This window comes from Emys orbicularis, chromosome 3, assembly GCF_028017835.1.
Source record: "Emys orbicularis isolate rEmyOrb1 chromosome 3, rEmyOrb1.hap1, whole genome shotgun sequence".
NCBI lineage: Eukaryota > Metazoa > Chordata > Testudines > Emydidae > Emys > Emys orbicularis.
In genome coordinates, this window is record NC_088685.1 from 143,531,489 (window position 1) to 143,558,115 (window position 26,627).

Consider the following 26,627-nt stretch of genomic DNA (forward strand, 5'->3'; position numbering starts at 1 on the left):
GATTGCCCTAAGCAATCTGGCTACCTGGGGATTCACTTCAGAAGAAGTGTTCTGATGGCTTTGGAGAATAATGAGACCACTGCTTCCCTTTCAATAACCAGGCTGTAAGATGCAGCCAATTTGGTTACAGATGAAGAAGAGGACCTTGTGAGAGGTTGTCTTGTCTCTTTGGGAGCTGAAGTGGTGGTCCCAATTTCAGCTCTCTCAGGTCCGAAAACCAGGGTCTCCATGGCCAATGGGGTGTTAACAATATTACTATCACCTGTTCTCATTTTATTTTCTAGACCACCTTCCCTAATAATGAGAAGGGTGGAAATGCATAGAGGAGGCCCTATGGCCATTTGTGTGATTGGGTATCTGTCCTCAGGGAAGCTGGGGTCTACTTCCCTAGTGAAGTACTTAAGTCTCTTTGGGTTTATGTGATTTGTGAATAGGTTGGTTGAGAGCAGACTGAATGACTGGACAATTAACTTGAAGACTTCCTGATTCATACACCATTTGGAGTTGTTCACCTTGTGCCTGTTGAGCCAGTCCACCTTCTGGTTCAGATCTCCCTTTATGTGAACTGTCCTGAGGGAGAGGAGAGAATGTTCTGCCCACTGCATGATTTCCTTTGCTTCAGCATGTAGCACTGCCCTTCTTGCTAACACCTTGGTCATACACATGTGTGACCGTGATGGTGTTGTCTGACCTAATCAGTACTGGTTCCCCTCTAGGCTGGACTGGAACATTTGTAGCACCAGCTTGACAGCTCTCAGTTCTAAAAGGCTTATGTTATAGGTCCCTTCCTCCAGGTTCCAGATGCCTGGAGCTGGTTGGGACCCCAAGTGTGTTCCCCAGCCCTCCAGCCTGGCACTAGTTGTGAGGATCAGGGGAATCTGGAAGGCATATGAGCGCCCTTGCAGACACTGCCCTCGGCTGACTACCATTTTAAGGAGTTGATCACCTGTGCCGGAACTTGATCTTTCAAGAATTCCGGGAAGTAGTACCATACATTTCAGATGAAGTGGTCGGAGACTCTCTGCTGAGGGGGACAGAGGCGCCCATCTGTCGCCCTGACATTTCATCTCGGGAGGTATGCCGCCTGCCGGGGGCCCGTATCCAAAATGTTACGCAGGCATTGTCGAGGATTATCCAGCCCTCTGACTATTACCCTATGCTACTCATGCATGTGGGCACAAATGATACTGTGAGGTGTGACACTGAGCGGATCAAGAGTGACTACAGGGCTCTGGGAGTACGGGTGAAGGAGTTTGGAGCGCAGGTGGTATTCTCTTCGATTCTTCCTGTCAAAGGTAGGGGCCCGGGCAGAGACAGATGCATCATGGAGGTGAATGCCTGGCTGCGAAGATGGTGTCGCCAGGAGGGCTTTGGCTTCCTTGACCACGGGATGCTATTCGAGGAAGGACTGCTAGGCAGAGATGGCGTTCACCTTTCAAGGAGGGGAAAGACCCTATTTGGACACAGACTGGCTAACCTAGTGAGGAGGGCTTTAAACTAGGTTCGACGGGGACAGGTGAGCAAAGCCCACAGGTAAGTGGGGAACATGGAGACTTGGGAGATGGGTCGGAAACAAGAGGGAGTGTGGGCTATAATGGCAGAGAGAAAGGAGGGTCAGGGCAAAACTGGGAGGCAAGATCGAACCAGTATCTTAGATCCCTATATACAAATGCGAGAAGTATAGGTAATAAGCAGGAAGAACTGGAAGTGCTAATAAATAAATACAACTATGACCTTGTTGAAACTTGGTGGGATAATACACATGATTGGAATGTTGGTGTGGATGGGTACAGCTTGCTCAGGAAGGATAGACAGGGGAAAAAGGGAGGAGGTGTTGCCTTATATATTAAAAATGTACACACTTGGACTGAGCTGGAAATGGACATAGGAGACGAAAGTGTTGAGAGTCTCTGGGTTAGGCTAAAAGGGGTAAAAAACAAGGGTGATGTCATGCTAGGAGTCTACTACGGGCCACCTAACCAGGTGGAAGAGGTGGATGAGGCTTTTTTTTAAACAACAAAATCATCCAAAGCCCAAGATTTGGTAGTGATGGGGGACTTCAACTATCCAAATATATGTTGGGAAAATAACACAGTGGGGCACAGACTATCCAACAAATTCTTGGACTGCATTGCAGACAACTTTTTATTTCAGAAGGTTGAAAAAGCTACTGGGGGGAAGCTGTTCTAGACTTGATTTTAACAAATAGGGAGGAACTCATTGAGAATTTGAAAGTAGAAGGCAGATTGGGTGAAAGTGATCATGAAATCATAGAGTTTGAAATTCTAAGGAAGGGTAGAAGGGAGTACAGCAAAATAGAGACAATGGATTTCAGGAAGGTGGATTTTGGTAAGCTCAGAGAGCTGATAGGTAAGGTCCCATGGGAATAAAGACTGAGGGGAAAAACAACTGAGGAGAGTTGGCAGTTTTTCAAAGGGCCCCTATTAAGGGCCCAAAAGCAAGCTATTCCGCTGGTTAGGAAAGATAGAAAATGTGGCAAAAGACCACCTTGGCTTAACCACGAGATCTTGCATGATCTAAAAAATAAAAAGGAGTCATATAAAAAAATGGAAACTAGGACAGATTACAGGCAAACAACACAGGCATGCAGGGGCAAGATTAGAAAGGCAAAGGCACAAAATGAGCTCAAACTAGCTATGGGAATAAAGGGAAACAAGACGACTTTTTATCAATACATTAGAAGCAAGAGGAAGACCAAAGACAGGGTAGGCCCATTGCTCCGTGAGGTGGGAGAAACAGTAACAGGAAACTTGGAAATGGCAGAGATGCTTAATGACTTCTTTGTTTCGGTCTTCACCGAGAAGTCTGAAGGAATGCCTAACCTAGTGAATGCTAATGGGAAGGGGGTAGGTTTAGCAGATAAAATAAAAAAAGAACAAGTTAAAAATCACTTAGAAAAGTTAGATGCCTGCAAGTCACCAGGGCCTGATGAAATGCATCCTAGAATACTCAAGGAGCTAATAGAGGAGGTATCTGAGCCTCTAGCTATTATCTTTGGAAAATCATGGGAGACGGGAGAGATTCCAGAAGACTGGAAAAGGGCAAATATAGTGCCCATCTATAAAAAGGGAAATAAAAACAACCCAGGAAACTACAGACCAGTTAGTTTAACTTCTGTGCCAGGGAAGATAATGGAGCAAGTAATTAAGGAAATCATCTGCAAACACTTGGAAGGTGGTAAGGTGATAGGGAACAGCCAGCATGGATTTGTAAAGAACAAATCGTGTCAAACCACTCTGATAGTTTTCTGATAGGATAACGAGCCTTGTGGATAAGGGAGAAGCTGTGGATGTGGGTATACCTAGACTTTAGTAAGGCATTTGATACGGTCTCGCATGATATTCTTATCGATAAACTAGGCAAATACAATTTAGATGGGGCTACTATAAGGTGGGTGCATAACTGGCTGGATAACCGTACTCAGAGAGTTGTTATTAATGGTTCCCAATCCTGCTGGAAAGGCATAACAAGTGGGGTTCTGCAGCGGTCTGCTTTGGGACCGGCTCTGTTCAATATCTTCATTAACGACTTAGATATTGGCATAGAAAGTACGCTTATTAAGTTTGCAGATGATACCAAACTGGGAGGGATTGCAACTGCTTTGGAGGACAGGGTCATAATTCAAAATGATCTGGACAAATTGGAGAAATGGTCTGAGGTAAACAGGATGAAGTTTAACAAAGACAAATGCAAAGTGCTCCACTTAGGAAGGAACAATCAGTTTCACACATACAGAATGGGAAGAGACTGTCTAGGAAGGAGTACGGCAGAAAGGGATCTAGGGGTTATAGTTGACCACAAGCTAAATATGAGTCAACAGTGTGATGCTGTTGCAAAAAAAGCAAACATGATTCTGGGATGTATTAACAGGTGTGTTGTGAGCAAGACACGAGAAGTCATTCTTCCCTCTACTCTGCGCTGGTTAGGCCTCAACTGGAGTATTGTGTCCAGTTCTGGACACCACATTTCAAGAAAGATGTGGAGAAATTGGAGAGGGTCCAGAGAAGAGCAACAAAAATGATTAAAGGTCTTGAGAACATGACCTATGAAGGAAGACTGAAAGAATTGGGTTTGCTTAGTTTGGAAAAGAGAAGACAGAGGGGACATGATAGCAGTTTTCAGATATCTAAAAAGGTGTCATAAGGAGGAGGGAGAAAACTTGTTCACCTTAGCCTCTAAGGATAGAACAAGAAGCAATGGGCTTAAACTGCAGCAAGGGAGGTTTAGGTTGGACATTAGGAAAAAGTTCCTAACTGTCAGGGTGATTAAACATTGGAATAAACTGCCTAGGGAGGTTGTGGAATCTCCATTTCTGGAGATATTTAAGAGTAGGTTAGATAAATGTCTATCAGGGATGGTCTAGACAGTATTTGGTCCTGCCATGAGGGCAGGGGACTGGACTCGATGACCTCTCGAGGTCCCTTCCAGTCCTAGAATCTATGTATCTATAAGCCTTGAAGTCTCCTGATGTGTGATTGGGCCCAAGAAGGCTCAGTGCAAAGGCTGGCCTCTTGCAGTTCTAAAACAATGAGAAGTCGTCTTGAATCTTCTGGATCTCTCTAGAGATGGATGTATCCTTGCCATCAAAGTGTCTGTGTCCATTTCCAAGTGAGTTATTTGGGTGGACAGATTCAAGGAACTTGTCTTGACGTTGATAATAAAGCCATGAGCCTGTAGATTCAAGGTCAGAGATGTAGCTCTGTGTGCAGCTGCTGGGGATGGAGCTCTAGTTAAGATGTCATCCAGGAAGGGATACATGTGGATCCCCTGTGATCTGAGTTTGCTATGATTATCACCAACATCTTCGTAAAGACCCAGGGGGGCGAGGACAAGCCGAATCAGAGATATTGATAATACCTCCTTCCATAAGCAAACCGTACAAACCTGCAATGACACTGTCTGATAGGGATGTGGAAGTATGCATCCACCAGATTCACTGAAGTCAGAATGGCCTTTGGCCTGACATTGTAGAGGTTAGGGTCTCCATCTGGAACTTTGTTTTCTTTATCCACTTGTTGAGTTTTGTGATATCTAGAACAGATTCCCCCATACACTTCTGAACAATAAAGAAGATGGCGTAGAAACCCAAGAATCTTTCTTCTGAGGAAACACTCTATTACTCCCATATCCAGGAGGTGAGAAATCTCATTCTGGATTAGACTGCACTTTACAGGGTCATTCAAGATTGGGGACTCTATGAAAAACGGATGGGGTGGAGCCCATAACTTGGAGTATTCCTGACTCACTATACATCTTCCTGACCCACTGGAAGCAACCATTCCTCCAAGGCTTTCCTCCCAAGCCCCGGTTCCATGCCTTTCTTCTGGAGAACCTGCTAGCACTTTGCTGTTATTTCCAAAAGGATGAAGGCTGAAAGGAATGCCGTTGCCTCATGGCCAGCCTGTACTTTCTCTCAAAAGTATGGTGTGGCATCCAAAAGGACTGTTTAGATTTGCAGCGTTGTCTGCCACTGCCTTGTCTAGCTTCTCTCAGAAGGGTTCCCATGAATTTGGCAGAGCATAGAACCTGCTTCAAGTGGCTATCCACCTTCGAGGAATGGAGCCATAGGTGGCACCTGGTCACCGAGCTGGAGGCCATGGCTTTGTCCGAGAATGTCATTGCTTCCCGACGCTGTTGCCAGAGAAGCTCTCTTTAAAATAGAGCCAAAGTCAGGGTGATTTCAATACTTGAGGGCTCTGAGATCTTCCAGCCAGGAGACAGATGCCCTCACAAAGCAAGCAGCTGCTAGGAATGCCCTGAGGGAGGCTGAGAAGGCCTCAAAAAATCTTTGAGAGAAAAAATGGAGGCCACTCTCTGTGGGGTCTTTAGAACTCCTCTTCTGAGTTATATATAAACTATATATTTAACCAGGGATACTATGCAGCAACCACCTTTGGTATCTCAGTATTCAGGACTTATGTTCTATAGGATCCAGGAACCAAAAGATCATTTCTGTTAGTGTGCTTGCTCTTGTCTGGCTTATCCCATTCATCCCCAATTACTTCCTCAAAGGAGGAGTATAGGAGAATCACAGCCTCAGGGGAGGATTTTGAGGGGAGAAATTTGCTCAGAGGCTTACTCGTAGAATTGGCCTTCAATTTCTCAGGGGGAAAAAGCTTTGCTGAGTCTTTCCCTGGTCCTGATAGGAGACAGAGCCCAACAATTCACCATTCTCTGTGGAGGAAGGGAAGGAAGAGGAGTCAGAGGATTCATACCTCCTAGATCTTCGACACCTTTTCTTCCCCTTTTCACACTTTGATTTATTAGCTTTTTTAGCTTACTTTGAGAGCTTACAAGCTCGGTCACAGCTTTGGTGAGGCCTTTTGCAGCTAGCCTTGCTAAGAGCCTGAAATCCTCTCCTGAGAGCTCTTTCTGAGTCCTCGCCTGCTGGGTCCGATTCTGTCATGGAAGTGGGAGGGAAACCTTTTCCAAAGCCCTCCTGGCCAAACTGGGAAGGATAGAGAGTGCTTCTGAGCTCTGCTTCTTTTCCCAGGGTGCTCTAGACCAATTTTAGAATGGGGTACACTGAAAGTCTGACTTCTGGTCCCCAGGGGCCCCTAGGACTACCCAGAGTTGACTGAGGTCCTCTTCATCCTTGGACTTCTTCCCTGCTCTGCCCATAAACTCCTGGTCCATTTTTCCCATGTTGGAGCTGCAGGTGCTCAGGTGGGTAGAGGCTGAGTACAATTCACCATCTGCTGAGCTTGCAGTCTCACAGATGCAGCACCATTTGGATTTCATTGGTTGCTTTTTAGACTGCTCTACCATACCTGGAAGCTGCAGAGGAGCCAGTATGGAGCACTGCAGCTGATGTTCCAGGGTGTTCTAACATCTGGCTAAAAATGGCCTGGAGGAGTAGGGGCAGGGAGGAAAACCACTGCTCACTACCGCCCCAAATTTTGACAAAAAAACGCCCCCTTTAGGCGGATGTGAAGGCAGGAGCTGTAAAAACCCGCCATCCATATGCTGCCACAGAGGAACAGAAACTAGAAGCAAGCAGGAATCGAGAGGGGGTGGCCTGACCATGAGACTCTAAAACTCTGATCCACCTCCATGAACTGCAGAGAGGAGCGCATCCCAGATGTCAAGAATTGTGGACTGCAGAAAAAACAAAATTCAAATCTATACTGGAATAAGCTGATCAATAACTATCTAAAGGAGATATTTAATAATCATGAGATAAAGTCATAAAGTAGAGTTTCTAAGGCTTTTCTTTAAAAGATTTTGTATCACATCTCTAAGTCATCACGTATGTGATAGTGATATCCTTATACATGATTCTTGCAATTACATTTGATTATCTCAACTGCTACTAATTAATCTTTGCCAGTTCCTCATTAAAACATTAAAACCCCCTAAGCAGCTTCAAACATTCTTCAGGTAATAACTTGTGACCCTTTAGTACTAGAACTATACACATACTAGAAAGTGAAAAAATCCTAGCTCTCCCATTCCCATAGAAGCACCCATCAATATCTGGAGATATTAAACCTTAAAAAATGCAATATTACCATGCATGGAAAAATACTATTTTGAATAATTTATAGTATCTAAATTTATTAGTTCTAATTCTTCCCTCCCTCTGAGACTTGTACAGTTAGATTCATGTAATAAATCAGGATGAATTAAAAGGTAGCAAAATAATAAATAGTATCAAGAGTAAAAAAAATTAGGCATTTTAAAATTATTTTTTCTGCAAATTATTTGGCAGATAGAAGAGCTACAGGATGCAGTGGGAATGCCTTTTAGGCACTCATTGAGATGACATGTATGGCTTTGGCACTTGTGCAATCGCAAACTCATGAGGCACAGAAGTTTTATCTACATATACACCCTTTTTAAAGCACTCTGAACATTATATGACCGCTCAACACAGTAATTATAAAACAGACTCACCAGGAAAATAAGGTATGATTTCACCATTTAGTATGTAAGCAACTCCAACTTTGATTTCTGGAAATACATCCAAGATATCCAATTTCATAACAGCCAATCTATTTTTTTTTTTAAAAGGAAAAAAAAAAAAAACACAAAAACAAGCCCTTCCTCTGTTAATGGCATTTTATAAACTGAGTTATTGGGCTAAAACTTAACTACATTTCTTTCCACTTGTCACATGAAATATTAAGCTCCAAAGCAACTATGAATCAAATGAGGAATATTTTTTTGTATGTTTAATAACCGAAGTTGTTGTTTCTATTGTTTTTTCATTGTTTTAAAACAAAGTCCAAGCCAATAAAGTAAGATACAAGCAAAGCAGCTGTTGGATTGATACAAAATCTATTGAAATCAATGGGAGCCTCTGGACCAGATCCTGAATGATGCCCTATTTCACACAAATATGATAAGATCATAATTCAAGGGACAGATTTCCCCCCTCTTAAACAGAATGAATGATCTACAGCTTTAATGGAACAATTACAGTGGATGAGAAACTGGATATGAGTCAGAAGTGTGTCCTTGTTGCCAAGAAGGGTAACTGCATATTGGGCTGCATTAGTGGGAGCACTGCCAGTAGATCGAGGGAAGTGATTATTCCTCTCTAGTTAGCACTGGTGAGGCCACATCTGAAGTATTGCATCCAGTTTTGGGCCCCTCACTACAGAAAGGATGTGGACAAATTGCAGAGTCCAGCAGAGGGCATAGGGGGTTGGGGCACATGACTTAGGAGGAGAGGCTGAGGGAACTGGGGTTATTTAGTCTGCAGAAGAGAAGAATGTGTGTGTGTGGGGGGGGGGGGGGGGGGGGATTTGATAGCAGCCTTCAACTACCTGAAGGGGGGTTCCAAAGAGGGTGGAGCTGGCTGTTCTAAGTGGTGGCAGATAACAGAACAAGGAGCCATGGTCTCAAGTTGCAGTGGGGAAGGTCTAGGTTGGCTATTAGGAAAAACTATTTCACTAGGAGCGTGGTGAAGCACTGGAATGGGTTACCTAGGGAGGTGGTGGAATCTCCATCCTTAGAGGTTTTTAAGGCCCAACTTGATGAAGCCCTGGCTGGGATGATTTAGTTGGGGTTGTTCCTGCTTTGAGCAGGAGATTGAACTAGATGACCTCCTGAGGTCTCTTCCAACCCTAATCTTCTATGATTGTAATTACTTAGGTTGCTTTGTTTACTTTTTGTGTAACAAATATGTGGTGATAGAATTCAGGGCTTTGGAGCAGAGCCCGGAGCTAGAGCGCAGAGCAGTAGGTTTGTGCCCGGAGCCGGAGCAGAGCAATTGAAAAATCTGATTGCTCCAAATCCCTGATAGCATTAACTAATTTTGGATAAATTTAGTTCAAATGAGATAAAACTATCCTGAGGTGTGTCTAATGAATGGCTTCTAATGTATTTGTTCAGCAAGCTGTTATATGAACAGAGTTGAAATTAAACATTAAAAGCACTATTCAAACATGTAACTAGATGCACAGATAACCAAAACTGGGCAACTCCGTAAATGTTACTTGTCCAAAAGTAGGCAAGGACAAGGAAAATGAATGGGAAGATGTAAATAGAGATTTACATCTACACTGGTCCATCTGTTACACCAAACAGTTTCATCTGAGCTTTATTTCAATGCTACTTAAATTTTGTAATTAAAAAAAAAAAAAAAATCCTCAGAGGTAATTTGTAGAGTTTTAAATTGAAAAATTTGTATTCATTTATATCCACTCCTTGGCATCTAGTACCATTGGCTATTATATACTAAGGCTCCCCAGCTCTGGAATCATGAAGTGCACTCAGATGCTTTTTTTTATATAAAGAGGGAGGAGGGTGAGAGAAGTGCTAAGTAATGTGAACCAAATGCAAACAGTTCTTGGAACTGCATGAATAGTGAGTCGTTTTTTACTTTTATTAGAGAGACAGGTAGGGAAAACTTTAAAAAAAAGTATGTGAATCACTGAAATATAGACAGATAACACAAATTCCAGGGGGGGGAGGAGGGAAGGGGGGAGGGGAAAAGGTATTTTAACCTCCATGCAGTTTTTCTGTACATGTATTTTTCAGAGCCATTTCTGCTGCTAGTTGTGTGTTAAAAAAATTCTACATCATGGGGAAGCAACTCCTAAGAGTGGGGACAGGGAGAAAAGTGAAAGATGTGTTCAGAATATCAGGACATCCCATCTGAGACTGACAAGTTATGGTTAAGTATATTTTTTAAAAACAACTTGCAAATTAGTGATATTTCTAGTGTCTTCTGACATTAGCACTAACTATACACTATACTGACAAGTAAGACTAATATTAAAGTGTTTGGATCCGCATACAAAAGCTGGAAACAAGTTTAGAAAATATACATGTTGGAATGTAGACTAAGGTTATTTTATACCTTTACACAATATTTTAATGCAAATATTCAAAGTATTTTAGTACATTCGAATATACCTTAAAACACCACATTAGACCCAAAAATGAGAAGTGTCTTATATAAGTTCTTATCTTTAAAAAACATAAGTATGGAAGATGGAGGTATCATATATATTGTTCACAATTCACAATCACTTTGCACAAAAGAGATGGAATCAACTGCTAAGCTAACACCCAAGGTATGTAACTTTTTAGGCTGATTAAACTTTTATAGCATTCATTTGAATAGAACCATTTTCTACCAATGCTGGTGAGAGTTTCATAGGAGTTACTTACTAGGAACTGTACAATTTGCTATAATCCATGTTATGCTACATATGAAAGCAAATTTGTCGTCAGCACCACAGAATACTCACGCAGTAAATCCATTAATCATGTGGGCGTATCTGAGTAACACAAGATCCAACCAGCCACATCTTCTTTTTCTACCAGTGGTCACGCCAACCTCCTTACCTCGTTTCTGCAGCAGTTCTCCAATTTCCTGATGGAAGATTTTCATGTGTATTAGCACAGCTAACAGAATATTGTAATAACCTTAAAGTCCCCCCCAATAATGCACAAAACTATCCACCAAGATAAAAATACAAACAAGTACCCTTACTATTGCTAGTGGGTTTTTCTTTTCTTTTTTAAATGTAAGAATGCTATTTAAGCAAGCCATTTTCTCAACACTACATTTTCATTCAGCTATGTAATGCCTAACCTATTTCTTCACAACAATGTTATGAAGCTTAATGAAGTCTGAGATACTTGGCAATCAGACTGCCAGTGCTGCAAATTCAGCTGAGGATCAAAAAGGCAAGCTGTTTTTGGTGCAGAATCTTTACTCTTGGTAGCTTGCCTTTTTACAACTTGACCTTCGTTAGAATAAAATTCATCTTCCTCTCTGTCAGCATTAACAGTTCTGCAGAACTAAAAAATACGCAACAACTTTATAAACTAAGCACAGATGGATCACTGTGCCCAGGCAGCAGATTTGTTAACTGAGGAAGTTACTTTTCAGAGCATAGAAGTATTTTAAGGCAAGAAATGCCACTAAGTCTCATGCAGAATCTGATGCTGGGGATAGTTTTATACGGGCCACAATATGCCCTTAGCTTGAAGGAGTATTACTGGCTAAACCTATGAAACACATCCAGTTATTTTCCCACTTGTTGATCATATGAGTAATGCTTACATTATCTTGTTCTGTAGGAAAGGCACCAATTCCAACTCTAGTTGTGTATGCTTTTACAACTCCATATACTTCCCCAACATTCTGAGGTGGCATGCCCAAACCTGTGCAAACGCCTCCAACTGTACAATTCGAAGAGGTCACAAAAGGATACGTCCCTAATTAAAAATAAATAAATAAATTAGAGAACTGAAAAGTGCTATCACACTTTCTGAGAAAGAAAAACACACTGGTCCTTAAATTATTTTTAAAGTTAGTTAGTTAACCATAATTTCATACTTATTGGGAAGAGCTCATTGGTGGATTTTGTAAAGCTATGAAGAAGGTTCTCTTTTTCATATTTAATGAATTCCTAATTTTCTTCTGTGCAATATGCATTCCTGCCCCACTGAAACCAACAGGAGATTTACCCTGACATCAATTAGCACAGGATCAAGCCCAGATAGTGAAGCAACTTTCAAGGGACATGCAAGCCAAAAATTAGCATGAGTCACCAGAAAGTATTGTCTGCGTCTCTATTACATAGTACGTCCACTCACAGCAAAAATATGAGGATTTTGAAAGGAGATTGAAGACCTGTCTACATTGCACACCACTGGCATTAGCATACCTGTAACTACAAACTGCAGTGTCCACACTGGTGTGTGTAGCTACATATGGCCATGAAAGGCTCTGGTGGGGGATAGGCAGTGGGGAAAGGCTCTCGCAGTTCCCCACTGCTGGAACCTCTCCTCGCCACAGGGAGCTGCTGGAGCCTTTCCACACTGACGGAGTCTTTCCCTGCGGTGGAGGGCAGAGAGACACTACACGGCTATGGATTGGCACTGCTTGGGTTCATAGAGAGCTGTGTAGGATACATACCCTAAGGGTTCAGGGGTGTCTTCAATCTTCTTGCCTAAGCAATGCCTCACTGTCTACACTACTATTTATACTTATTAACATCCAAGAAAATACAGGATTTGCAATCTCAAATGTAGAGGTATAGCATGGAGAAAGTAGTTCTCTTAGGTAGGTAGTTCATAAGCCATGTAGGTAAAAAACACTATCTTTAGTTTAATAAGCTCACAAAAGCCTGTAATATTGCATACTTTGAAGTATTTTAGTAATTACACTAAAAATATCTTGTCATACTGTAAAATAAATGTATACAGAAAGATCACTGCTAGCCAGCTCAGTTCTTTTCATAAAGTATTTTCACAGCTCTGCTCCACAACTGTGAGCTATGAAATATGACTTTTATAAATGGTAAGAAAAGTCCATAGTAATTGACTCAGCTTTTTAACAGGACTGCTATATGCAAAGTAACTAGTTAATTGCATGTGACTGGTTTAGCCAAATATCACACCAACACCATTCAACAAGTTATTCTTAAAAATCAAACCAAGGGCCAAATCCTGACCTCGTGTGCATACTTTTACTGACTTCCAAAAAGCTTTAGAAGAATTTCCTAAATTTAATTAACACCTCTTTTTCCTAAGACCCAAAACTCAAAGAGTGGTTTGGTATTTTTTGGGGAGAAAATTTTAGTGTGGAGTCAAAATCTGACTTAAAATAGGAAGTCTAGTGCTTCCTCATAATACAAATACACATTTTCCACAAGAGCACCTATGCATGGCACAGCCACTAGACATTTTCCTTTCATGGCACATACATACCACCATGTTTCTCTGAAAAAGTTATACCTACCAAAATCGATGTCCAGTAATGCTGCATTTGCACCTTCTACTAAGATTTTCTTTGGTGGTCCACGTAGAGCCTCATGTATGAAATAAACACCATCCCTCACCATTGGTTTAATCCTTTCTATGTAGCCCTAAGTAACACAAAAGGCTTTTTAAAGATTGGGTTTAATTAGTAGGTTATAAACCAGAATGATTAGGTGTACAATATACTCTAGTTATACGTTTCACTATGATAAAGCCAGCCAGAGGCCTCATAAGTACCGCTCTGCCATATAAGTAACCAGGTTTGATTTTCAGTCCAAGTGCTACTGCCCATACTGACAACCCACTCATTCCTTTGACACAGAGGAAATAAAGAAGTGGGATACACATTCAGAAATAATCCTTCCTAGACAATTCTAGAAAGATACTGGGCTTCCCTGCGGTGCTGGTCATCACCCAGTTCTATTTGATCAGAAAGATGTGAGGGGCACTGTGTGTTGGTAATTGGGGCGGAGGGCAGAGATAATGGATATGAGGATCTCTTCCCAAAAAGGACAAAAACGCAAGCAAAAAATGAAAATCTAATCCAAAATTTCTTAACACAGCATTTTGAATATTTTACAAATACAAATCTGAAAGACCAAATTAACACCCAAACATGTAGCTTAAAAGAAACATTTTTATTACATTCAGCATCTTATTTGCAAGTGTTAAAGACTTCCCACAAAAGCCAGTTCTCTGAAATTCCATTAGTGACAATCTGGAGCCAATGGCCTAATGTCTCTTTATATTTATGCTAATGGAGAGAGGGGTTGTCTTACTCTTACCTATAGGAACTAAGTATTTTGTAACATGCAGATTAGTACTGAGCATACATCCTGTCCCCCATGAGTATGAATAGATGCTGTCCCATACTAATTATTTGGTTTACATGGAACACACAGCTTTACTCTTTCAACTTTTTAGTATACCACTGTAAAAAGCATAGTAAATACAAGTAATTTCCCCCCAGGCACTGTGATGTTTTTATGTCTCCACTCCACACAGTAAACTGTTGATCTATTGGCTTCCCCCACCCCCCAAAATTTAGTGCATATGTAAGTATAATAAAAGGATTACAAAACCTTCAACATGTAACTGATTCTCCATCAACAGGGCTCATAGAATTCCACCGATAAAAAAATTACATAGTTTTACAGTTAACTGGAAGGGAAGAACTCCAAATGCTCCACTCTTCAACTCATGTGTGTGTTAGGAAACTGGGTCCAATGATAACCAATAAACTGCTAAAAGGATAACTTTTTCTAGTGGATGTTTGGTAATAAAATCTTTGCTCAAGTCTCTTTAGAATTCTAACAATTAACTGCAGAGTTCAGGCTTACGTCACTCTCAGTTCTCTCCCTGTTCTTCATCATAACAAAGTTGCTTTCAAGTCCCCTAATTTTAATGCTTACTTTTTTGGCTGATATATGTGAAGAAACATGAGGTGACACTTGTGTTCTAAACACCCAATTCCTTTTTAATTTATAATAATCTTCCTGAAGTAGAATGTTCCAACAGAGCACAAAGTAAGACTGACAGTCTTCTTAAAATAAGAACTAGAAATCTATTTAATGATTGATATTTTATCATCAGGCATATGAGGGTTATTTATCAAAATAAAAACTCACAAAAATGTTTGATGATCTGCATTCTAGGGATTCACAATAAGAGCACATACAATTAAATAATTTGTTGTAACACTGAAATAGTTTTACCTTGAGTTTTTTCAATTCCCCTTCAAGGTCTATCTCTAAGGTTGGATATATAGCTTTGTACTGGTTAGCTAACACTTTGAATCTGAAAGGCAAAAACAATTCTTCAATAATTTTGCTCAGCAACATTTTAAGATTTGCCACCTCTTGATATAAAGTTACTTTTTGATTACACAATTAAAAGAAAATTCAGATAGATGCATCCAGTTAAGACTTTTTGGAATATAAATTAGATATTTATCTGGAACATGCCAAAATATACCATTAATATAATTCGTATACTGTTAGTCTAAAGTTATGCTTGAAAGGTTACATTTCAAATATAAAACTAGAATTACCTCTCTGAAAATTCACCAAAATCAGAAACAAGATCACACATTCTGAGCCCACTTCGAGCTGCTTTCGAAGAATAGACTGGACCAATCCCTTTTTTGGTCGTTCCCAAGCTTTCAAAAAAGTAAAAGTCATACATGTTACTCTCAAAATGAGAAGACAAAAAGCTAATTTTAAAAGCAAACCAAGTTGTGACTAACAACATTTAACTTTGACCTCTGACCATTTTTTCTTAATGCTTAACTTAAAAATTTAATGTGTACTAGCTCAATGGTTTGAGCATTGGCCTGCTAAACCCAGGGTTGTGAGTTCAATCCTTGAGGGGGCCACTTAGGGATCTGGGGCAAAATCAGTACTTGGTCCTGCTAGTGAAGGCAGGGGGCTGGACTTTATGACCTTTCAAAGTCCCTTCCAGTTCTAAGAAATAGGATATCTCCGTTTATTTATTTAAAAATAAGGATCTCAAAGGAGTTTCATAAAATTAAATCCTGTTTGTGAACATGTTTACATCTTTCATATATTTTAAGTGTTAATTTTTTAAAGAAGCCAATCTTCTGCATTTCCTCCCTGCTTCACTGACATTTCTTTTATATAAATCCTGACAGGTTAATTTCCTCTCTAATTGCATGCGCAAGGAACTGATTCTGATGACCCTTTGATGATGTGAACTGAAATTAGCCACGCACCAGATCACTTCCGAGATAGGTTTTATTTATCCAGAAGACAAAAAAATCTCTCTTGAGGAAAAAAGATGGAGTTAGGCCTTGTGCACCGAAGTGACAAAAGACACAGGACTAATTTAAAATATGTATGTGAAATCTTTCAATAAACACTAGACTCCACATAGGAACAAGAAGAACAGGAACTTTGCTCAGTATCAGAAGACGACATGCCTAGACGGAAGGTTCTGAGATATGAAATACCTTCAAGAATTAATTAGATTTGCAGAACTGCTAGCATCTGAAAAATTAAGCAGCTAGTCTAAAACAAGAAGGTATCTAAAACTGTTTCTCCTGAAACAATGTAGAACTGACACTAGCCTTCTTTCATCTGGAAACAGAGAACAACCCATGCCAGTGACATCGCAAAATACAATTATTTGTCTCCATTGCTTTCAGAGAGGAAGTACAACCAAAAAACCTAGACCTGAGCAGAAGAATGAAAAACAAGCTAATAAAATGGTAGTCTGCATGGCACTCGTGGCAGTTATAGATCAAACAGATGGAACACTGTATTGACAGACTGCAAAGCAACTTTATTCTCAATTTCCAATTAGAAAACAAAATAGGGCTTCAAAGAATCTAATCTTCTATTAAGTACATTGATATCTACTAATGAAAAACTATATTATTCCAAATTAATTATTCATTGGTTATAGAAGAGTTGAATCTGATGACTTCAGCAAGGATTCCTCATATACAATTTTGTCCTAATTTTTAATTCTAATGTCACGTCATGACATGTTTCACCAAAACAAATGTGGGTTTTTTTTAAGTTTTAAAGGCATTTCTGAGAGGCATCATCAGAAAGCTCACCTAAAATAGTCTTAATACCTGTGTCTAACCCATCTTAATTGGGCTAATACACAGCCACAATATACAGCCTTCTGAGGCATCATCCACTGTTAACTGGATATCGACATTAATGTTTAGGCTTCTAAATTCACACCAGTATTACATTTGCGTGCCCAGAAGTCCCTGTAAAACAGAAATGTTTAAGCCACTGAAAGTTTGCAATATAAATTTAAGACAGGACAAAACAAGTGAAACCAGTAAAAAGATTAAGGATGAGTTTGGAGTGAGAAATAGGGGAAAGGGGGCACAAAAGTTACATAATACCATGTTATGTTTGTATGTAGACAAGATGTAACACGTGCCTTTTGCTTATCAATATTAATACTCTTATTCCAAATTAAATAAAGCTTAAGTGAATTTTGAGGGAGAGCAGACTTGAGTGAAGGAAGGGAGGGTATGTAAAAAGGGGAGAGGACAGAGTAGATGGAGAAGGAAAGAAACTGGAGGCTGGCAGATATGATGGGGCCAGGAAGATAAATGGTTCATACAAAGCCATTGCATTTTCTGATAGAAAACAGTTCTGGGATGTCTAGTGTTGGACCCAATACAGGATGCAGGAGAGGCAGAGGGAGATTTTTGGAGCTCTATCCCCAGAAAGCCCTGTGGAGAAGACAGCAGTTGTTAGATGTTGCTGGGACTTTATGTCTGCATGCTGACTGTGGTAGGAAAAAGGGTGACCAGGCTATTGTTTTATTTATCCCACAAAAAATATGGGATTTGTTTTTTGGTGGGCACTCACTGGAGTTGAAATGGGAGGAGGAATGGTGGAGAGTGGAAGAAGGCAGAAAAGAAAGAGTAGGGAGGCAGAAAAAGGAAAGTAAGAGAAAGAGAGGGAGATTGGGAAGCTGAGCAGGTTGCAGTGGTAGCAGAGCAAAGGTGGACCAACAGCCACTGGCAAATAAGAGTGATGAGAGTGTCCATATTTCAGAACTGAGTAAAGATATCAAAAGGCTGTAAAGTCCTTCTGCGCTCTTGGAGTGGAACAAGGAAAGCTCACAATTGCCTATAATACCATCAACTGTCATCAATATTGCTTTGGACAAAGACCTCCAAGGCGCTGTACTTTTACTAAAGTGAATAGAGAAAACTTTATAGCAGTCTTAGGGAATGGTCTACACTGCAGCGTGTACCTGTATGTTGGCATGCTCACACACGTGCAGACACATTAGGCAAGCCTGTCTTCAAACATTCATACTGCAGAGCCGAATATGCCCCATACTTTGTGTACCAGTGCTCACACTGGCAGTGCAATTAAGTATGTTTTGGGCTAGGATTCCTGGGGAAGTATCCTAGGTATCTTAGGCTACATCTTCATTACCCGCCTGAATCGGCGGGTAGAAATCGATCTCTCGGGGATCGAATTATCGCGTCTCATCGGGACGCGACAATCGATCCCCGAATCGACGCTTGTACTCACCAGCGCAGGTAGGAGTAAGCGCCGTCGACTGGGGAGCCGCGGAGGTCGATTTGCCGCCGTCCTCACAGCGGGGTAAGTCGGCTCGGATACGTCGAATTCAGCTACGCTATTCGCGTAGCTGAATTTGAGTATCTTAAATCGACCCTCCCCCCCCCCCCGTAGTGAGGACGTAGCCTTAGGATCTCACCATAGTCATGTTGCTTAATGAAGGTGCTCAGAGACTACAATGATGAGCCTGGTACAAAAATCTATATGGAACAGAACAACACTGGAGCTGCTCTAGGAAATTGTGATGTACTGTGGGAGAACTCTTCTGTCCCTTCCAGATCCCTGTGTGGAAGCAGTTTTAGACTGTCAACACATTTAGCCAAGGCACTTATTACTGTTTCAGTCATTTGTCAAGATGCAGACTTATCAAGACAACAGGGCCGGCTCTAACTTTTTTGCCGCCCCCAGGCAAAAAAGAAGAGCGCCGCCCCGCCGTAACGCCCCCCCCCAGCGCCACGCCGGGCCGCCCAAACCCCCCAGCGCCGCCCAAACCCCCCCCCCCCCCCCCCAGCGCCTCGCCGGGGCCGCCCAAACCCCCCCTCCCGTGCCTCGCCGGGGCCGCCCAACCCCCCCCGAGCGCCGCGCCGGCAAAACCCCCGACCCCTCCTGAGCGCCGCGCCGCGCCGGCCAAACTCCCGCCCCCCCCCCCGAGCGCCGTGATGCACCAGCCAAACCCCCGCTCCCGCCCTGGAGCGCCGGGCCAGCCAACCCCCCCCCCCCCCCACCGAGCCGGCCCGGCCCGGCCAAGCCAAACCCGCGGAGCGCCGCGCCGGACTGCCCAAACCCCTGCCCCCCCGGTGCGCCACGCCACCCAAACCCCCACCCCACCAGCGCCGCGCCACCCAACCCCCCGAGCGCCTCGCTGGGCCACCCAAACCCCCGCTGCCACAGCGCCGCGCCGCCCTGCCCAAACCCCAGAGCGCTGGGCCGGCCAAACCCCCGCCCCCGCGTGCCGCGCCGCCGAAACACCCCCCGCGCTGCCCGGCCGAAACAAACAAACAAAAAAAACCACAACACCGTGAGCGCCCCCCGCCACCCCAACATTGGCCGCCCCTTCTAAGGTGCCGCCCCAAGCACGTGCTTGGTTGGCTTGTGCCTGGAGCCGGCCCTGCAAGACAACAGCGCATCTATCTTCATTGTGAACTTTATCAGAAGGGCTTGACATTTTTAACGGAAGCTCAGATTCTTCAAATATCTGAAGGAAGAACATAGTTCCCTGGTTATGAAAAAAATACTGCGATATTAGGAATGTACATAATGAAGAGGGCATCAATCCAGTATTGTTTAGTATCTGTATAGAAACCTCCTGTGTACTGGGTGAATAGCAACAAGAAAATATGCATCTTGTTGGTTCATGACTCTCAACCTATCTCCTAATTCTAATGACTGAATTATTGCTGCCAGCATCACCATCCTGCATTTTTGCTGTTTTACATATCTGTTCAGTGCCCAGGTCTAAAATTGGTCTCTATCCTTTTTGGGAATTAGGAGGTATTTTGAATAGAATCCCTTTCCACTGTGTTGCACAGGAACTGGTTCTATTGCTTCTAAACTCAGAAGTGAAGTCACTTCTTGTTGTAGTAACTGATTGTGAGAGGGGATCCCTGAAGCGGGATGGGGATGTGTAAGAGGGAGAGCCTTGAAATTGATAGCGGAACCAAAAGCTATGGCTTCCAAAACCCATTTGTCCAATGTTATATACTCCCAAGCATACTGAAAGTGGAAGTGGTGGCATCCAAAAGGAGGGAGGGGGAATAGGATATTGCAACTGTAAAGACGGTTGAGAGACTCGACCAAGCCATCAGAACTGTTGCTTGGAGGACATAGATGGCTGGGAAAATGTAGTTGTAGCAGATGGGGGTTTCTTTTTTGAGTAAGTTGGTCTCTTGGCCAGGGGTTCAGAGGGTCTATGACAGGGGTAGGCAACCTATGGCACACGTGCCAAAGGCAGCACGCGAGCTGATTTTCAGTGGAACTCACACGCCCGGGTCCTGGCCACCGGTCCAGGGGGCTCTGCATTTTAATTTAAATTTTAAATGAAGCTTCTTAAACATTTTAAAAACCTTATTTACTTTACATACAACAATAGTTTAGTTATATATTATAGACTTATAGAAAGAGACCTTCTAAAAACGTTAAAATGTATTACTGGCACGTGAAACCTTAAATCAGAGTGAATAAATGAAGACTCGGCACACCACTTCTGAAAGGCCGCTGACCCCTGGTCTATGATATCCTGAATATAGGGCTGGGCATGCTCTTTTAGTAGGTCTCAGAGGGCACAATCTCCTTTTATTTACAGGAGTATAAATTCCAATGCATCTCAATCTGGCTCTCAAATTCTTTAGAATGTGTAATGAGGCATCTGTTGATACAGCAAAGAGCTTGCAACCATCAATGGGGAGGTCTTTAACGGCACTTTGAACCTTTCCTGGAAAGCCAGACAATAGTTCCAAGAGGCTCTTCTCATGACCACTGCAGTGGATATAGACCGTGCTGCACAATCTGCTGTATCTAAGGAGGCCTGGAATGATGATGTTGCTAGAAGCTGATCCTTTTGAATAGTGGCTTTAAATTGATCATGATATTTTTCTGGCAAATGTTCAATAAAGGAATAAAGTCTGTTGTAATTTAAGTAGTCATATTTGGCCATGAGCACCTGATGCTTCACTATTCTGAAGTGTGGCTGAAGCATAGGGTTTGCTGCCAAAAAGCTCGAGCCTCTTATGTTCCTTGCTGTATAGGATGGACTTAGAGCTATGTTGCATGCTTCTTTCACTGGTGGCCTCTACTACTGGGGAGTTCGGAGCTGGGTTAGTTTTTATCTGTTCTCTTGCAGGTAGGTGCTGCTGTAGTTGGAATATGCCAAACGAAAATTAGCAGGCTCCATAAGAGCTTCATTCACTGGAATGGCAATTCTCATCGATGATGAGGTGTGTAAGATATCTAGAAGCTTACAGTGGAACTCTTGAAAGGATTCTGAGGTGTGTCAGCAATCTGCTTCATCAGTTCCTGAAACTGTCTGAAGTCATCTGCTATAGAAGGTGGTGGAAACATGACAGCTTCATCAGGTGAAGAGGAGGAAATATTCACAAAAGAGGTGTCACCTCATCTGCCCTTGCATCTTGTTCAAAGGTCTCTTCCTCTGGCATGGCTAGTGGTAAAGGTGGTTGAGGAGAATGGATCCTCCTGTTCCCTATGGTGGTGTGAAGACGTTGTTGGCGATAGAATGCCCACAGATCCCAGCAAGGCCACTAAGGGCGGGCCACAAAGCATGGATGCCTCCACCTATTTGTGTTCATGCCAAAGGGTGTCATTTGAGGTCTATCCTTCTGTAAAATATCAGTGTAAGAGGGAGAGATGTATTCCAGAATAGACAGGGGAACCCTGCACAGAGATCTGAGAATCTGAAGAATCCTCTTCCACATAATCAGGATGGGGGTAAGGAGAAACGGGAAGGACTGTTCAGTTTGAAAATTAGACAAAAGCGAGCATGGTTCCCTACGTGATACAGGTGTCAGTGACTGAGAGGGTCTTGAGGCTGACAAACCCTCCGCACTCATTAAATAGGGGGAGAGACTGGCTTCAAAGAGACTATCAAGGCCTTAGGGCACCTGAACTCTTAAGGCATTGACAGTAACAGACTGAGAGTCTGTGGAGGATGGCTTCAATACCGATGTAGTTGGCACCAAGCACTTGTCCTGGAAGTGCATCAGTTCCGATTCCCTCAGTACCATCTGCTGTCTAGCTGTCACTGTACAGTAGACTTCCTTGATATCAGTACTGAGCATTGTTCTGGAACAGGCTGATAATTCTTTTCACCAATGTCTCTGACACTCAAGGTCCAGGTACCCTAACTCAGTACTGATTCTGTCTTAGACTGAGTTTTCTTCTTTGCCTTTGAGGTACTGGCATCTCTCAGAACCTGCATGGAACTCCCCTAGGGATCTGAGGTCTCCATAGCCCTCGTGTGTGTCAGTGGCCGAGATCCTCTTGGAGATTTACTCCCTACCTCTTTCTGTTTAGAGGCAGATGCAAATGAGGACTTCAGTACCCTTGAAGTACTCAGTGCCGCACTACCACCTACCTCTTTAGCTGTCTCCAGTGACCAAGATCTTGATGTTGACAGGGCACTAGCAGTACTGGTAGGTCTCTGTACAGGGTATCCTCTGTCCCTGGATCTGAACCTGGACATAAGGCTTGCTCCATCATTAGAAGTTTAAACTTGATCTCCCTATTTTTTTAGGATCTACCCTTGAAGGATGTGCAGATCTTGCACTTACTAGGAACATGGGTATCACACAAAGAGCAGAGCCACTGGGAATGCCTGTCACTGATCAGAATAGCCTCACAGCAGGAGAGGCCCCTTTTGAATCCAGCATTCTCATGGAAAGAACAATAAAAGAGACAACTCAAGAAAGGGAAGTTCTAGCACTTCTAGTTAAATATATCAAAGAATAAAAGGATTTTTTTTTTTTTTTTTTTTTTTTTTTTTTTAAGAGTGAGGGAAAAAAAGGCAGGAAAAAGGAAACACTAGCATTGTTTATAGTTACTTACCTTTTAAATAGGTAACAGACATGTTGCAAACTCCATCTCAGGCCAAAAGCAGTTGAGAAGGAACTTAGGGTGGTTCACCCATGCAGCCCCATATAACATCCTTGTGCCCTGCACCAAGGCATGTGGAGCATGCACAGTCCAGGCACCACTATCAAAAATCTCTGATCAAAGATGCAGGCATACTGAGGTGGAGCAGGTGAGTACACAGACAAATGGGAGAGCACAAAGAAACGGAGACAATACTAATCAACATGATAGGCAGGAATCTCAGTAAACCAGGTACCTTATAGTTGTCAATTTTTTTGTAGGTACCATAAAAAATGTGAGTTTTAGAGATGGATTTGAAAAAGGACAATTAAGTGACTTTGCAAATGCTTACACGAAGCTCCTCCCATTTGCCAGGGGCAGAACAGGACAAAATGCAAAGGTACTCATTTGAAATTTTAACAAGTGGGTAACAAAGGCTGGCATTATTGGTAGAATGGAGGCAAAAGTCAACATCTTGACAACACACAAGAGATGATAGGTGGGGGAGGAGCAGGGGGAGTAGGACATCATGGGCCTTTAAAGTGAAGACAAGTAGTTTATGTTTGATGAGATGAAGTGGAGCCCAGTAGAAGGATGCAAAGAGAGGAGTGAAATGGTCAAAGTAATAAGCCAAGAGTGATTTTTGAAGCAACATTTTGAATGAATATAGGGGGAGCAAGACTGCATTTGCCAACAGTTTTCTGTTTGAAAAGTGTTTATTTGAAGCAATCAAAGTGTTCCATGGACCGCAGCTGATTCCATCAACACTTTTGATGGAAACCAGGTAGGCTAGCTAGCCAGCCTGCTTGTTTAGTTTTCTACCCACCCAGTAGGTAGGTATATTGTTGGTCACTACCAATCCAGACTAGATTCAAACCAGCAATCCAGAAACAAATAGTTACTTTCTGTTAGCGTGGAGACTGGATCCCTCAGGGATAGATAACAATACTGTCTTCAGCCTCAGGACACAGAAAATCTGACCCCTACATATATTGTATTTTATTACTCACTTAACTAAAATGGTGAGAATTTGACAAGCTTTGTTTCACCATCAGCTTTAACAAGCTTGAAGCATTACACAGCTGGTGTGAGATTTCCACAACATATATCACCAGAGTAATACAAAATAGAGTTAAAGATCTTAACACTCAGATTTCTTGTTTGTAAATTAAAAAGGAAAATTAAACGAATATGTAGTTTGTACTCTTAATTTCTTTGAGTGCAGATTAACATGGGGAAAATAATCATTGGTTAGGTAACAAACCATTCTATTGAACTGTTTTATGTTTGCTATAGAGAGGTTCTCTCACAGCTAGCTGAGGATCAACAGTGCTTCTATTACAAATGTCATCTTGCAGTGATTTGTAAGTGGGCCATAAAAAATTGTTCTTAGCTAAAAGTTGGCATGCAGACATCATGGGGGGGAAAAAAAAAAAGATTATTTTCTTAGTTTTCTTTTTAATTCTTAAATGAATTGGAAATGAGAGCTAGCTAGCACTGGAAAAAAGACAAGCATGTAGTTTTCAGCATGATCACGGGCAGAAGTAACTGAGAGCTATTACCATCCAGTAGTGGCTTATGTGCAGTGAGATTGTCTCAGTGCATTTCCCTGAGCACAAGTGTCCACTTCATGAAGTCAGTCATGAATGATACCTTTTACTGGCAGCAGCAGCAACAGCAAAGAGTTTATTACTCATTCATCCATATAGACCAGGGGTCGGCAACGTTTGGCACGCGGCTCGCCAGGGTAAGCACCCTGGTGGGCCGGGCCAGTTTATTTACCTGCTGACGCAGCAGGTTCGGCCAGGGCCGCGGTTCGCTGTCCCAGGCCAATGGGGGTGGCGGGAAGCCGTGGCCAGCACATCCCTCGCCCGTGCCGCTTCCCGCCGCCCCCATTGGCCCAGGACAGCGAACTGCGGCCAGTGGGGGCCGCGATCGGCCGAGCCTGCCACGTCAGCAGGTAAATAAACTGGCCCGGCCCGGCCCGCCAGGGTGCTTACCCTGGCGAGCCGCGTGCCAAAGGTTGCCGACCCCTGATATAGACAAACCTTCCATATCCTGGCTGAAATATACTGGCACCTTAAAAAGTGACAGAGTCCTGTGGCACCTTATAGACTAACAGAAGTATTGGAGCATAAGCTTTCGTGGGTTAATACCCACTTCGTCAGAAGCGTGCGTATTCGTATTCACCCACAAAAGCTTATGCTCCAATACTTCTGTTAGTCTATAAGGTGCCACAGGACTCTTTGTCTCTTTTTACAGATCCAGATTAACACGGCTACCCCTCTGATACTGGCACCTTAGAAATTCACATAATTTGTTTATTTTCATTTGCAGATATATGTTATGTTGTTCATTCAGCCAGCTGCTTCCATCCAGGATTAGGTAGTAAGTTTTGAAATTCATAAAAAAAGCTCAGATAGAACAGAGATAGCAGGTGGCATATAAAGCATAGAATGAACATTCATGTTTCATGTGCACTTCTGAACAAAGCAAAATTAGTCAATGTTACTTCAGTTCTGCCAGTCTTCATAATTTCTCAGATTTTTCAGCCCTTGAGACAACAGTACTGAAAGATATGTCTTTTTCTAAAGAGCCAGTTTAAGTTCTGGGAAGCATCAGCTGATTTGTCCCTTTCTGTACCAAAAATATTATGGTATGACCATACTTTAGGAGTGCGATCCTATTATTTGTCATTGGTGGGACACTTATGTTAAGATATGTCTAAAAATGAACCCCGGAATACTTCATACTACTTTATCATTAATTTTATTGTCGTTCGGGTTTATCAAGCTTTGAACACTAGATTTTTTTTGTTTTAAACTTCATACTCCCATATTTTAAAACACAAAAGAAAATTACATACTTCTTTCCTGCTTGCTCTTGTCTTTGTTGTTCTTGAATGCCATCAGCAGCCTGATGAAAGTCAAACACTAAGGAAATAAAAGAAAAACCCCTTAAAATGCAAATTTGGACAAGACTATATGTGCAACAATTTGAAGCTGAAATTAATGATACACATGATTTTTTCTCAATTTCTTTGAGTGCAGATTAACATGGGAAAATAATCATATATTGGTTAGGTAACATAAGCCATTCTGTTGAAGTGTTTTATGTTTGTTATCAGAGAGGTTCTCTCACAGCTAGCTGAGGATCACGGTGCTTTTTTCCCCCTATATGGAGAACAAAATGGTGAACTCCAAATAAGAGGCATGCTGTAAAGTTTGGAGCCTTCTTCCTTTTTGTAAATTACATGTTCTATTTTGAATGGTCTTCAGTATAAAAAAAGCCTCTGAAGCTTGTCCACACGGTCAGATTCAAGCGCACTGGCGTGGCCACATTAGCAGCTCTTGCAACTCCACAGAGAGCAATGCATTGTGGTAGCTATCCCAGCACGCAAGTAGCTGCAATGTGCTTTGCAAATGGGGGGTGGGGTGGAGTGTGTATGGGGGGGGGGGGGGGAGAAGAGAGAGGGTTTTTGGGAGGCTGAGAGCATGCCACGTGCTGTCTTGCAAGTTCAGACAGCAGCAGACACCCCCCCCCCCCCACGCCTCTCTCTCTCACACTCACAGCAAGCAACATTCTACAGTAATGGCTTGCTTTGTACCAGAGCAGATAAGCATGCCGGCTGTCAGAAACGGAGCTTTGAAAGGGCATATCCACATTCCTACAGCCGATTCCAAAACAATGACAAGAGTGGCCACTTGACTT

General features: G+C 42.4%; 1 protein-coding gene across 1 annotated transcript in view; it reads right to left on the bottom strand.

Moving 5' to 3' along the window:
- ADSS2 (adenylosuccinate synthase 2) overlaps nucleotides 1-26,627 on the bottom strand; it is a 66,100-nt gene that overhangs the window by 5,596 nt on the left and 33,877 nt on the right. The window contains 7 exon segments of the mRNA XM_065400679.1: nucleotides 7,918-8,015; nucleotides 10,725-10,849; nucleotides 11,546-11,700; nucleotides 13,229-13,355; nucleotides 14,964-15,045; nucleotides 15,299-15,406; nucleotides 25,783-25,849. Coding sequence (XP_065256751.1) covers nucleotides 7,918-8,015; nucleotides 10,725-10,849; nucleotides 11,546-11,700; nucleotides 13,229-13,355; nucleotides 14,964-15,045; nucleotides 15,299-15,406; nucleotides 25,783-25,849 — 762 coding nt within the window.